This window comes from Semicossyphus pulcher, unplaced genomic scaffold, assembly GCF_022749685.1.
Source record: "Semicossyphus pulcher isolate SPU_LCO1_2020_fin unplaced genomic scaffold, fSemPul1.0.p SCAF_17, whole genome shotgun sequence".
In the NCBI taxonomy this organism is placed as follows: domain Eukaryota; kingdom Metazoa; phylum Chordata; class Actinopteri; order Labriformes; family Labridae; genus Semicossyphus; species Semicossyphus pulcher.
In genome coordinates, this window is record NW_027211681.1 from 28,050,001 (window position 1) to 28,065,000 (window position 15,000).

At 44.8% G+C, this 15,000-nt stretch overlaps 1 protein-coding gene across 2 annotated transcripts in view; it reads right to left on the reverse strand.

Annotated features, from left to right (window-relative positions):
* spred2a (sprouty related EVH1 domain containing 2a) overlaps positions 1-15,000 on the reverse strand; it is a 25,232-nt gene that overhangs the window by 2,050 nt on the left and 8,182 nt on the right. For both annotated transcript variants that reach the window (XM_069665997.1, XM_069665998.1), the window contains exons 2-6: positions 11,827-12,001; positions 11,400-11,568; positions 10,857-10,921; positions 5,375-5,530; positions 1-5,113 (exon numbers count right to left, since the gene is read on the reverse strand). The exon at positions 1-5,113 is cut by the window's left edge and continues 2,050 nt beyond it. In XM_069665997.1, the coding sequence (XP_069522098.1) occupies positions 4,421-5,113; positions 5,375-5,530; positions 10,857-10,921; positions 11,400-11,568; positions 11,827-12,001 (1,258 nt within the window). In that variant the 3' untranslated portion in view covers positions 1-4,420. The remainder of the gene's footprint in view (positions 5,114-5,374; positions 5,531-10,856; positions 10,922-11,399; positions 11,569-11,826; positions 12,002-15,000) is intronic.

The window sequence follows — 15,000 nt, forward strand, 5'->3', positions numbered from 1 at the left end:
CTAATGAACTCGACCTTTGCTCTTTTTGTTGTTTACAGTTATTATTTTCTGAATCAGGACATGATGAAGAGGAGGCTTCAGGCACTTTCCTTTAATAGCTGAAGTGAGCGCAGGCCGAAGACGCTGCGCCCAGCAGACACACGGCTTCATGGTCACTTTCCTCGCCACAGACAGAAACGTAAACGTGGGAATCTCGAAGCGTGATTGACAGGAAACACAGCAGAGAGGAGAGAGAGACGGGCAGACAGACAGACAGACAGACAGACAGGTGTATAACAGAGGCCTTCACTCTGAAACGCTGCTTCACATCTCTTTCTTAGTTTAAAGCCGCTTTATGTGAAATTTCCGCAGCGTACTTTGTTCTGTATGTTGATTGTTTAATAAAAGTTGACTTCATGTTTTACATCACTGCCAACCTTCTTCCAAATCCACTGACTTCATTCATTTCAGTTAAACCTGAAATTTCTATTAAAAACGGAAATAGGACAAATAAACAAGAGACTTGAAACTTGCTGCAGACACGAGCTAAGTGCATGAGCCGTGTATGTAGCTTTACTTCCTGTCTTATTCTTTCCCGCCTGTGTGGTCCAGTTGTCTCACCTGCGCCTGATTACCCTCACCTTTTTGATGTCTTCCACGTGCTGGTCCTACTCTTTTATTTTCGGCATCTTTGACACCACACCTCAGGTTTGACCTGTTTCAGCTGATTTAGCAGCCGTCCGTCAGCAGACCAACCTACCAGACCAACAGTCTGAAAGCTGCTCAGTTCACGTAAGATAAAAAATACCCAATCAGAGCTAGCTAACTGAACTTAGCGGTAGGCTGCTAGGCTAGGTAGCTACGTCCAATGTGCAGTTCATATGGCTTCTAGTTCAATACAGATGTTTGATTTATTAGCACTTTGACGTAACATGAACTTCAGTTTTAATACTCACACGCTAGCGATAACATTTGCCAAACCTAGCATTAGCTACTTTATGTAAGCTAGCCGATAGCGCACCCTTTCATTTCCAGTGTTGCTGATAGCTAGCTAGCTTTACGTACTGCCATTTAATCACCAATATAAAACATTATCTGTGTCAGACGTGCGCCTGGTGTATCGTAGAGTTTATTTTACTGCTCAGAGCTTAAACTACATTTCCCAACCAAAATGCAGCGCTGACACAAGAATTCACGTTGCACCCGCAGCAACACAATGTCTCAGGAAAACCGCGGACATGGCAACCCTGAAAACCAGTAGATGTCAAGAAAATCCCCCAAAATATTGAAAAATATCTCAAACTCTTGGAGTGTATTAAAAATGGAATAAAAGCATGAAGAAGAACCAACAGAAATCCCCTCTTAAGTTTCTGTCTTGTTCCTCTTTCATCCATCATTAATCATCAGTTTTAACAATTGTCCCTGCAGAGTCAAGAAATATAAAATCAAAGATTTAAACTGAAATAAAAAAAGCTTTGATTAAGATCAGTGGTCCAAAGCAAGTTTCAAGTCTCTGCTCAATGTTTATAAAACTGTAGTCTGCACACCGCTGCTTTGGGGACAGAAAATCAAACTGTATTTTTACAAAACTCATATTATTTGAAAAGTGTTCAGCTGCTTTAACTCGATTTACAAGTGAAACGTTTTCCATGAAAACAGACTCTCTCTCTTGTGATCAAAGGAGCGTAAAGTCAGGACAATGACAAAACTAAAGAAAGCAAAGAGGAAAAGCAGAACAAGTGACGAGGACAATAAATAATTCAGCATCACGTTTGCTGACGTTTGTTCAGACTTTGGTTTCCTGTCACAGATTCATTCAGTCTGTGGGCAACATCGCTGCAGCTTATCGGACAGTTTTAGCTTCAGGAGGATCAACCTCTCAGTGTGCGGACCTCGCTCTGCTTACAAAGACTCTGTGTGAAATGAGCACAAAATATTAAAATGACTAAAGATGATTAAAATGCATGTGTCTATGTGTTAACCGTGATATATAACTGGGCGCTTGTTTAGCTCAGTGCGTAGAGCAGCCCCCTGTCTCTCTCCTCCCCATGTCCTGTCAATCCTCAGCTGTCCTGTCTAATGACGCACAAAGGCCAAAAGAAGATTTGAAAGAGTTTTAAGAACAAATTAGTTCTAACGAGAAGAATCTCACAGTTTTATACATATTGTGCCGCCGCGTCTGAAAAAACAACGTCAGTCACGAATTAGAAACGACACATGGAGTTGAAGCCTCCGGCCGGTCTTATGGAGGATCTGCGAGTGAACGATGACGACAACAGAGAGCCGCTCGGTGCAGCTAAAAGAACGAACTCTACATGAACGTGAAATTTCACTGAATCTGTGTGAACTGAACTTTGAGCTCTTTTAAATGTGAACTTGTACAACACTGAAACACACTTTTCCAGTGAATCAGTGCTGATAAACCAAACATGCAAACTTTAGTGATAGTTGTTGAAGTTTGAATTCGATCCAGATCTTACCCAGTCATTATCTTTGTTCTTATTTCACAGATAAACTACGAAGAACTCGCCTCAACAACACTAAATCGATGGATTAGCTGCTCGTCTGAATGGCTCTGAGGCAGAAACCGAGGCTGAAGTCAAACTGCAAAAAGCTTCTTCTGAAAATATAAATGTGTTCATGTCTTTTTCCTTTCTTGATTTTTAAAATACATTTTTTTAATCTCCACTTTAAGATTTTGTGCTCATAAAACAAAAACATGTTCGATCCACTTGTTTCCATTAGACTCCGGCTCGGCTTCAGCAGGAAACTCTGTTTGCCGTATGTTGTGTTTCCTACGACGGCGTATCATTAGGGTTAGGAGAAGAGGAATACTGAGACGAGCAACTCCAAAGTTCTGAGATTAAAGTCGTACATTTGGCAGGAAAAAAAATTGTGAGAAAATAACTAGCAATTTTTGCGTGAAACAAAAACTAGTAAATTTGTGTTTAAAGGAACTTTTCTGAGCAGCGACCCCCCAAAAAAACTAGACCAGAATATTCTCACTGATTTCCTTTTTTCCTGCCAAATGTACGACTTTAATCTCTGAATTTTCGAGGTTGTTCTCAGAATATTCCTCTTCTCCTCCGGCTCCGGCTTTTTATACAGAAGTGAAAGGTGAAAGGTCAAACCAAGTCCTTTGGAACATTCTGGAATTAGCATAAAGTTTGATGAAAGTCTCTAAGACGTTCAGACATCTATTCAGACACTTTGCACAGATTATTTCTGACAATAAAAGGGTCATTTTTACACACACACACACACACACACACACACACACACAGATTATGAACCTCCCTCTCTGAAACACACACACGCTCTCACACACACAATAAGCTTAAGTATCTGAAGCAGTTTTCATCTCACTGAGTTTTTGTTCTTCTCATCAAACGAACCTCCAAACAACAAACCAGTGCAGACCGACCAGTGTGAGCAGGACGACAGCAGACCAGTTAAAGCTGGTAAATTCTTGCTGCATCAATCAGAGCGGCCGTCTTACTGGTGAGCCAAACTGGTTTATCTGTTCAGCTTACTGGGAGTGCCTCTGCTGGACACGAGGGAACCACAGCTGCACCGACACGGTGCAAAACATTCATGCTGAAAAGGGACAGAGCTAGTTAGCCTAGCTTAGCACACAGAGTAGAAACAAGAGGAAAGAGCTAGCCTGGCTAGCGCTCGTCTAATAGTGACTGATTTACGTGTTTTATCGTGTGAGCATGTTTAACATCAGTGTTTTTTCTCCACAGAGACAGGCTAGCTGTTTCCCCCTGCTCACAGTCATTACGCTAAGCTAGGCTAACTACATCCCGCCTTTAGCTCCACATCTAACACAGAAACATGAGACTGATATCAATCTTCTTATCTAACTTATGGCGATACAGCTTTTTTAACGTGCTCCTCGCCCCGTAGCGCAGAATGATCTTGTTTCTTTGTATGAATGATGAATTGTGTCCCTACATTGTGTCTTTCCGGTGAAAATATTTTGCAGTGTCGGCGAGCTGACGTTCCCACGACAAACACGGAAACATTCACACTGACAGGATGCAGAAAAAATGACACATTCAAGCCTTTAAAACACATGAGTGTAAAAATATAAAGTACCTGTTTATATATATTTATATTTATATTCATTTATATAGAATTCTATATAGAAATGAATATTCTTTGTTTCGTCTTTGTGAAGATTGAAAGCCGATTGGTTCCAACGTCACAAAAAAACAGAAAACAACAGGGAACCTTTTCTTCCATCTGTTGAGACATCGTCCTTCTTCTTCCTCTTCCTCTTCTTCCTCTTCTTCCTCTTCTTCCCCTCCTTTTGGAAATCGGAGACGAGACAAACAACAACAACAAAAAAACAATGTAATATCACAACGGCCTCCATTTCCACGCCTTTTCCCATGAGTCCTTGCTGTCTTTGTGAGGGGGCAGGGCCTGCGACGCCTCATCCCACAGCTTTGTGTTTCCCGCCGCAGCAGTGGCAGGCTACGCCGCAGCGGTAGCACGCCCTGAGGGGGGCGTAGCAGCACATGCAGGGCGCCAGCAGCGACAGGCCCACCAGCGCCGTCCAGCGCAGGCAGAAGCGCTCGTCGCTGGTGTCACAGGAGCACGGGTCCGAGTAATCCCCCTCCGGGTCCGACATGCAGTGATACAGCAGGCTGTCGGCGCACCACATGAAGCTGACCCGTCTGATGCAGGTCTGAATGGGGTCAGGTGCTTCCTGGCAGCGGCCCCGCCCGTTGTCCTCGTGGTTGAACATGTCCTGACAGTAAACGCAGCGCGACCGCTCGCCGTCCTCCTTCCTCCTCTTCCCTTTGGGCTGCAGCGCCCGCGGCTGCACCGTTACCACCGCCCTGTGTCCGCTGCCCAGCTCCAGGCAGCCAGCTTTTCCGTCGCACACTCGCTGCACGTCGCAGCTCAGCGGGTACGGGTAGGTGTAGTCGTGTTTGGGCGGCTCGCTTTTGGCGAAGTGTACATAAGCGTCCAAGGTGTCGGGCGTTGTTAGTTTGTCTCGTGTGGAGTTGGCGTGGCGGTAATCCCCGTAGCCGGTGAGCCAGGTCCGCTCTCGGGGGTTGATGCGTACGATCTCCTCCTCCTCCAGCTGGAAGCTGACATGTCGAGGGAACATGTGCACCGCCTGCAGAGGAGACGGACACTGTTTAATACTTTGTTCTCAGGGGGACATGAGGTCAGCAGAGAACGGACACAGCTGCTTTTCCCTGCAAGGCCACGAATCTTTGTGGTTACTTCATTTAAATAGATGCAGGATCTACAAGTAAATCTAATGTGACTCTGCAACATGAAATCATCATCACCTTAAATCACCTTTAAACTGTCCGCATTGAAAACAAGTCCACCTGCAGTTCATTTAGATTATGGTCCAGCTCCTCTGACTCACCTGGTCCAGGAAGTAGTGATCCGAGGGCCGGTGCTGCTCGTAGAAATGTCCCAGGATGCAGTGGTGCCGTCGTGCCTCGCAGAAGTGGGGCGGGGCCAGCGAGTGCATCGTCGGCTCTCTCTTCTGGGACGAGTTGGACGAGCTGTCGGTGGCCGTCTGGAGGAAAAACAGGAGACGGTGTGACAACAGAAGCTCGAACTGATGCAACTCCACAAGATCTCAAAGAAGCAACACCAAAATAGGTATATATATATACCTTTATAAAGTCATTTAGAGCCTAAAATTTGTCGTATGTTTTTTATTTTGGTGTTGCTTCTTTATATTATATATATATAATAGGTACAAAAGAATTTTAAATCGCTCTCTTCAAAGCCACCAAACTCCACTGACACAAACAGATATTTTACCGTGCAGAACAACTTGCTTTGTCTATTAGTTTGTTTAGTTGGAAGCGATCTAACCATTTCAAACACCAAAGTCACAGATCACACAAACAAGCTAACAGATAGAGGCGCCAGCAGAGCAGCAGCTCCTGTGTCCTGAGAGCTTAAATCAGTGTTTTTCTAAATGGAGTCTGGTGTGTGTGCAGAGAGCGATGTAACGTCTGTGTGTGGTTAAAACAATCATCTTCCTCTGTAACAAAAAGGTCTATCTCTGTAGGGATCCTTTCTGTCATGTTGTCACACTCTTAGAATAACAATCTGAGCCTGTCAGTGGAAACAACAAGAACTTTGAGTGGACGACCTTTGACCCATCAAGGATTATGTTGCAGCCATTACAGCCTGTTTCACCGCTGCAGGATGAACACATCTACTGGAGACATTCAAACTTCATCAGATCTTAAATAAACGATTATTACAACAACATACTAACATAAAAGAAAACTATGGCTAACTGCTCAGGTGTGACGTCGTCTGAGTTCACTAAAATTGTAAAAACACCTGAGTTAAAACATTTTCTTGCTTCCTTCAGCTCGTGTGACGTGTATGAGCGAATCTCGGCTCCTCTCTGAAACCACCTGAGCCTCACTTTGATGTGTTGCGACTCTCCTCCAGACTTCTGCGTGCAATTAGACGAGAAACAAAGATCTTAGAAGAGAACCAAAGCGGCGTTGCAGAGACGTCTCTGCGGTCTTTGTGTTTTTATTGGGTCTGTGCTAAATGAATCCCAGCCCAGCCTGCGGCCCGTGAGCGCTCGGCGTGCTTTGTTGGGTTGCGTCATCCTCGTGGTCGACACGCGCTGCAGCTTTCATGAGGCTCAGTCGGATCACACAAGACGACTTCCTCAAACACCAGAAAACTAAAACAAAATAAAGAAACTATTCTCTCACTATTCCTGAGTTGTTGCTGCTGCACATTTTACAGGAAGAAGGTATTTTCTTGTTGAGTGCTGCATCTCTTTGTTACATGTTCAATGCAAGTTTATAGTTTCATTTATCTCTCTTCTAACCTAAACGCAGTCTGAGCATCCTCAAGGACGAACAGTTTTATGTTACCAACAAAAACATGAGTAAAATAAAAACACTGCAAGACTAAAGATTCTCCCCGTACAGTTGTCATGAAGAGAGAAATGAGCTATAGAGACCCAAACTGTTTTTTGTACCAGGCTGTAAACATGTTTATTTCTGCTGTAAAGTTTAACATGGGGCTCTATGGGGACTGACTCACTGCTGGAGGCAGCCTCAAGTGGACACCAGAGGAACTGCAGCTTTGGGTTCAGAGGTTGTCACTTGTGTTCAATATGTCTGAGAAACATTTAAAACAACGACTCATTTCATTAAATCTGTGCAGCCTGTGATAAGACACTTAATTTCCACAACTGCTGTCCTTGGTTTGGGAAATAAAAACAGCTACTTGTCCAAATTAGCTCGGCCACCAAACTCCAGATCCCCGGGGAGTCCTACTCACGTCAGCTTTAAGGTATTAATATTAGGGCTGTCAATCGATAAACATATTTAATCACGATTAATCGCATGGTTGTCCATAGTTAACTCACGATTAATCGCAAGTGAATGGCACAGACATGTGCAGATGTGTGAAAGGAAAATCTGCTTCCTTTATGCAAATGTTTATTATTATTGCAACATTCAGAAACAAGGACAAATACTGTCCAGAATATTCTACAGAAGAACCTCAAAGGTGCTGCCCGCTCAAAACACATGCTGAAAGCAGAACACGGCAAACTGAAGCCCAACAGGCAACAACAGACGGCACATTGACCTGAATGTAACATTCCTGAGTGATAAGTCAGTGAGTCTGCAGCAGGAGATAAAAATAACTTCATGTTAGTCAAAGTTTCATCACTTAAAGACATGTTTCACAACCCGGGGCTCTCTGCATCAGCGGTGTGCTCGGCCAGCAAGGTATTTAAGACTGGACGTGGTCCGGTGGTGACTCCGCCCACATCGACAGGAAATACAAATAACTTGGTCTTGTCCAGAGAAGCATCGAGCAGAGCTCTGAGGCTGAACATTTAAAAGACCCTTTTCTTCATTTCTGCTCACAGAGGTTTGTTTCTGTTTGCTATCCACAACCAATGACTGTATATATAGATGGATGACGCGTCTCCATCTGCTCCTGTTGTACCACAGTGATGCCACAATAGCCCCTGTGAAAGGCGCTGCATCACAGGGGCACAATTAATCAAATATTAATCTGATCGTGATTTTGTCTTCTCACGATTAAATAAACATGACGGTGTTATTGACGTCTCCTCTCGCCGTTCGTCCTCCACTCTGCTAATCTGGAACTGATCGGCTGCAGGAGCCGTATTTGTCAACAGAGCTGTCAATCATCATTTTGACAGCATCAAATAACTAATTAAAAATAAACTTGGACATAAATCAGCATGATAAGAACTAACTATAATGACAGAAACCATGTTTGAGAAAAATGTATTTGACGTGTATTTTGATTTTATAGTTTGACTCATGTCCCATCTGTTAACATGGAGGAGGCGGGCTTTATGAGCTGTACTGCAGCCAGTCAGCAGGGGGCGACAGAGAGGGTTTGGACTCACTTTAGGGAGCTGTCACGTCCGCCATCTTTTTATACAGCATTACCGCTGCATCGCTTCCTGATTTCTCAATCTACGGGGCGGGTGGAGGGTCATAATAACAGAACGTACAGTCATGCTTCAAAATAAATAGTGCCGTTAAAGGGAATGTGCGTTAACTCGTTATTATGGCGTTTACTTTGACAGCTCTAATTAATATACTTTATCCTTTTAACATGATATCAAAACGCTAAATAATTAAATGCTAACATTTTTTCCCTCCTTCTCCAACAAACACATTCCACCTGTCTGTCCTCTGTTATTCAGGGGCCTCCAGAGGAAGCATCGCATCATGACTGGGAGGGTTTAATTTGTCTTGATGAAGGTTGATCTACATCCTCATTGTCCTTGGAGACGCTGAAGACTCGTCCTCTTCCTCCTCCTCAGAGAGCCAGACTTCAGACTTGCAGACAGGACGGATGGGAATGATCTGCAGCCGGGGCGGATCAGCCACGTTCCCCTCAGTCCACTACTCTAAATGAGCCCAGCTATGTAAACAGGCAGCTCAGTGACGGATTACTGACAGGTCGGACTCTCCTTTGCAGGACTGGACATCCTGAGGAAACGATACACCCTTGTTTCTTTGAAGCCACTGAAAAGACGGAAAAGCTGGACCTGGTCCATCAGACTGAGGATGGAGGGAGAGAGAGACTCTTCTGATGCACTTGTACATGTGTCTGTGGTTTATCGGTTCTAACATCTTTAAGACTACAGCTGTCTGTTTCTCCTAAATCCAGTCTTCATGTTAAGCTAACCTCAGCCTGACTCCTGTTGTCCAACATAAAGTCGTAGACTTGTTTCTGTCTCCTCATCTCATATATAAATGCTTCTCCTTTAAGTCTAACGCAGGCAGTAAGAGGACGTGGTGAACGTTTGATCTGCTCTCGGATGAAGTGTGAGTAAACTAAGGATGCATGATATCAGATATGCCGATATTTTCCAACCCATTTTGCCGATTTCCACATCGATATATTAGACACACGTTTTTCCCACCTAACTGCAGAGAACATCGAGTCTCCCTGTAGTGGAGTTGATATCATGCCTGCTCTTATTGTAGCGGCCAAAAACGCCACACCGCAGACATCTTGCACCCTTCTTCATGCTTGACAGAAGAGTCGTTGTACAACCGGTCACATGTCTGATCACCCACGTTCCTGAGGGCACCTGAATGCAGCATCCCCCCGAAACACGGCAGTGAGGGAGACATGCCCGGACTTGTTTACTGTTGTTTTTTTCACCTACTACAGAGACATCAGTGATCGCAGACGGACTCTTTTCATCGTGTGTGCGTCCATGAATGTGTGAGTTAGTTTAGCTCTGATGTTTATGTTACTCTCTGTTAGCGTCGTTGGCTGCGAGTGTATTTTCGACGCGTTTGGCGTTAAGTCGGTAAAATGACGAGAGTGTGAGCTAACTGTGAGCTAGTTAAGAGCTGTGAAAGTTGTTTAACTTCTGTTCATCGGCTCGAGTTTCTGAGACTGTTTTGTCTTTATTTGTGTATTGTTGATGACCTTGTGCAGGCAGTGCGTGCACATGCGAATTAATATCGCAGCATTACGTCAAGCTTTTTAGGGAATCATCGGGCATTTAGGAAGAATTAAAGCGTTTTATCGGCGGAAAATATCGGAAAAATGACGTATCTGCAGATGCCGATAACGTGCCGATAATATCGTGCATCCCTCCAGTAAACGGTTACTGTGGCCGAAAAACCAAAGAAAAGATTGATGACTACAGACGGGAACTTCAAAAACGTGAAAATCAAAAGAAAAAGAAAGAAATTTGACAAACTGTTAGCAGGACCCTCAAAGTATCTCTGTACACACACCTGTAATTACCACTTATCGCCACAGGTGCTGCCAAAGAGAACGAAACTGTGAAATCTTTGAGGTTGCTACTTTAAGATTCGGGGAGGGGGCTTTGTCACTGAGGGTCCTCACAAGTACACACGTACAGACGAGTGTGTTTGTGTTTCATGTTTGTGTGGCTCCAGTGTCGGTGACAAACCCCAAACAGGACGGCGACGTTCGTCTGGTCAAAAACACCACAGGATACAAAAACCCTCCCGCCCTTCATACTTCCTGTCTGACACCCCACAAAGGCCATCACACACACACACACACACACACACGCACACACACACACACACACACACACACACACACACACACACACACACACACACACAGTCTGCTCCTAACACAGTCAACGCTGTGAACAAAGAGACCATCCATTAAACATCCTCATGATACAGTCAGAAAAGCTTCATGAGGAGAAACAGAAATGACGCACAGCCGTAAGAACAAACTGATCACAGGTCACAGGTCACAGGTCACAGGTCATGAAGGAATGAGTTTGTCTCAAAATACTTTGTTCCCCTCCCCTCACTCAGAGAGTTTGCAGATATCCCACACATGGGCGAGTGCCTCACCGTGAAGACGTCATCATCGCCAAGCTCCGCCTCATTCTGCAGCGTGGATGAGGACGTGGTCGATCCTGGAGAACACACAGGAGGATCAGTGCAACTTGAAGAATCAGGTTTTTTACAAAGTAGGTTTATACGAAGTTTGTCTCTGCGTTTGGTGCCAAATGAACACTGGTATAGAAAGCTAGTGAACACAAGTAAAAGTGCTTCTACGGTCAATAAATGAAATAATATCAAATAAAAAAATAAGAATATGAAATAGACAAAGAAACACGACAAAGAAACTACAAGGTAACGCTCTGCAACAAACTAACGTGCTACAAAGCAACACGCTGTAAAGGGACGTGTACAAAGTGATGCGCTAAGAACTAAGGTGCTACGAAGTGATGCGCTACAAAGAAACAAATTTCCAACAAGCAATTAAAAACAAGAAATAAAAAATCCACAAACTCACACTGTCACTGTTCAGATAAACACGTGTGGTTTGGAGCTGAATAAAAACTGATCAAGTTGACTACAGTCGAGTTTCACCAGTTCGACCAGTCGTACCTTCTGTCAGGTCCTCCAGTGCCTTCCTCACCCCGCGGTCGAAGGCTCTGGCGTCGGCCGGACTCTGGAAGGTCAGACCGCACTTTTTATTGTCCACCTTCCAGTGATGGAACGTGGGCGTGGCCTTCGTGTAGACCAGATCCTTCTTTAAGAAACACTCCAGAATCACCTGAAAGAAAACGGCCTAAATGTGAGACATAATCTGGTTCCAAAGACAGATAATCATAACGGACAAATGTATGTTTTTCATGTTTCATCGAGTAAACATTTGCTGGCCTCTTACAACATCATCTGCCGTAACATTTAGCATCTGCTCAACATCCTTTGGGTTTTTCTGAAGCCCCTGAGTGACATGTTGGCTGTGAGCTCTGAACATGATGTGTTCATGTGTTATTAGCATGTGTTGTCCTGTCCTCCCCACACCGACCTGCTTGTCTTTGAGGCGTTCTCCGTGGATGAGGAAGGTGTTGCGTCCCAGCAGTTGAGCCGGCAGCAGCCTGCACACGCCCACTCTGCTCAGGCAGCCGTCCTGAGCCAACCAGCCGCCGCTCGAATCGTCTCTGGTCATCACCACCGCTTTGACGCGCACAATGTAGCTGTCACTGCAGCACAGCAGAGGGACACAAATCACACCAGTTAGCATGGTGGGTGCGCCGCAGCTAGCTCAAGTATGGCACCAAAACATGTTTTTCACTGTTGACTTTTTACAGTTTACATAAACGGAGATGAAGGATGAAGATAATAAAGAAGAAGAGACGGTGCCTCTCAATGACCTGTGACAGCAAGATCTCTGAATACTGTAGTAACCCTGGATTGTTCAGTGAGCACGAATCCTTGTCAAAAAGAAGGCACGGCCAGATCGCCACGCCGTACGCCCACAAGTTTCCTTCCTCCCTCCTTCTTTCCTCTCCGTTCGTAGCTCTAGTTTTGGAGTCAGCCTGCCGTCAGATTAAATTTAAGCTGCTGCTGTAGCGGTGGTTTAGTCAGATTGTTTTACTAAAAACACCTGCACTTCTTAATGTTGTTAAAGATGGTCTAAGCGCCATTATGTTAGTTCAGTGAGGTCAAAAACATGCTATGGTTTGATTGGCGGTGAAGCCAAAGGGCCACTGGCTTCCCTTGGCATAGTTCTGTCTAATCACAGGTTGACCATAGCCTCTTCTGATTGGTTTAATCAACTATTAAAGTGTTTGATTAAAATGACAGCTGAGGCCTGACGTAACGGCCTGGCTTCTCTTGGCCTCTGGGAGAAAACACCACGGCTTTCTACTCTCTCTTTACGAGATCAAACGCCACATAACGCACGGTGAAGGACTTTTATGATTGGTTTAAAACAAGGACGTATACAGCACTGTAGATGCTTTGTGGTACACAGCACGTCCATCGCCTCATTTGTTCCACAAAAATCACAATCACAGCATTGTTTGGTTCAGTGTTCATCACAGCAGGAATGATGAAGAACCACCTTTAAGACGTTCTTTAAGGGAAACTCTCTCGACGCTGTGATGACAATTCTGCCTCCTAAAAATGGCGTCACAGGCGGGAAAGTGACAGCGCTGTTATCCAATGAGAGCAGCGATTACAACATCTGCAGCTGGGTCGCCTGGGTCCTTTATTCTGGAGGGATTCAGCGTGTTTCTTATTGAACATAGCATCATTCACCTGTCATCACACACACACGCGCACGCACGCACACACACACACACACACACGCACACACGCACACACACACACACACACACACACACACACACACACACACACACACACACATTCATAAAAAACCCAAACATACCCTGAGAAAACGGAGCCGGAGCTCGACACACGGCCGCGTCGACGGCAAATACAAAAAGAATAACGAAATAAAGGTTTGGATTAAAATAAAGAAATAAAACTCTCTCTATCTCTGTTCTTCTACTTCCTGTTTCCACACACACACACACACACACACACACACACACACACACACACACTGCGTCCCTCCGCCGTGTGATTCAGCCTGCCTGTCAAACAGATGGCGCTTGTGTGTGTGTGAGTGTGTGTGTAGCATGAGTCATCACTGCATTTGCCGGCAGCGTGCGGTGACACACACACATACACACACACACACACACACACACACACACACGCACAGGAGGGACTATTTTCTGGAGTTTGGTTCCAGAATGAGAGATCCTCCATTTGCACACAGCGACGGCTTCACTGACAAAATGACTGATGATGTAAAATGAAGCTTTCACTGTTCCTGACGCTCGGAGCTCACAGCTTTAATTATGGGATGTGTTTAGGGTCCTGATGGTAAGATGGTACATTTAGGGGACATTACATTCATACAATGCTTTCATTTCCTTTAGATATTTCATGATAATTTCACTGACGGCGTCACAATTAATCAAATATTAATCAGATCATGATTTTGTTTTCTCACAATTAAATAAACATGACTGACGTTTAAAACGCTCCGCCCGTAGAAAACTCTGCTGCATATTAAATCAAGCGCTCCCTAAACTAACAGCCCCTCCCCCAGGGGGCGATGGAGAGGTTTGGGCTTCACTTGTGGGGGAGCTGGCGTGTCATGTGATGAGCGCCGACCTTACAGAGAGGAAGAGTAAACAACAGAGACGGTCGGAGAAACTAAAGTCAAACGTCTGGAAGACGAAGAGCTGGTCCCCTGAAGCGGCTCGTCAGCGCTTGTTTGGAGGTGTTTCAGGTTTAAGTGATGAAGAAGAAACAATGATCAGCAGAGAGGTCATGACCCCTGCGTCTGCGCCGCAAAGCAACACGACTAACTTGTTGAAGCAGCTGAAAGAACAAAGTGCAGCATGATGAGTGTGTGAAGGCCGAGAGGGAGAACGAGCTGCTCCCCGTCCTCCAGCGTCACGTCAGACATCCAGAACAGAGACGCTGCACAGAGACACCCTATCACCCAGCTCCCACAGACACACTGACATTACCCATGATGCACCACATGCAGGTAAAGAACCTGATTTAAAGTCTTAGCTTGCTAAATGTGAACATTAGTCTGAATTGTCTTTTGAATGATGCTTCAGTATCGTCATTTCAGAACTTCATCCAAAACAACCGACAGTCATAAATGTATCATTAAACATGCAGTGAGGACGTTTCCAATCAGCTGCTGTTATATAACACACACACACACACACTCACACACACACACACACACACACACTCACACACACACACACACACACACACACACACACACACACACAACTAAATGTAGGTTGAATGTTAGTGGGAGGACAGCTATAATCAAGTGTGTGTGTGTGTGTGCCATGCTGTCAGGCTCATAAAGAAAAGGTCAAAGGTTAATAATGTACAACGCCCACCTCCACCCTGAAGGTTTGATGATGTCATCCATCCGTCTGCTCAGGTTTTTGTCACCTGAACCGCTTCACACACAAACTGATCTTTACACGAGTTCAGTAAACATCCCGCTCACGTCTGATGATGTGAACGCTGTCAACAGCCAATAGGAGTGCTCTCTGCAGCACCAAACAGGAAGTGACAAATCAGCTGGATAGTAGGGGAGGGGACTGCAGCTGTCAATCAATGAATACAAATAAAAGCTGTGCTTCCT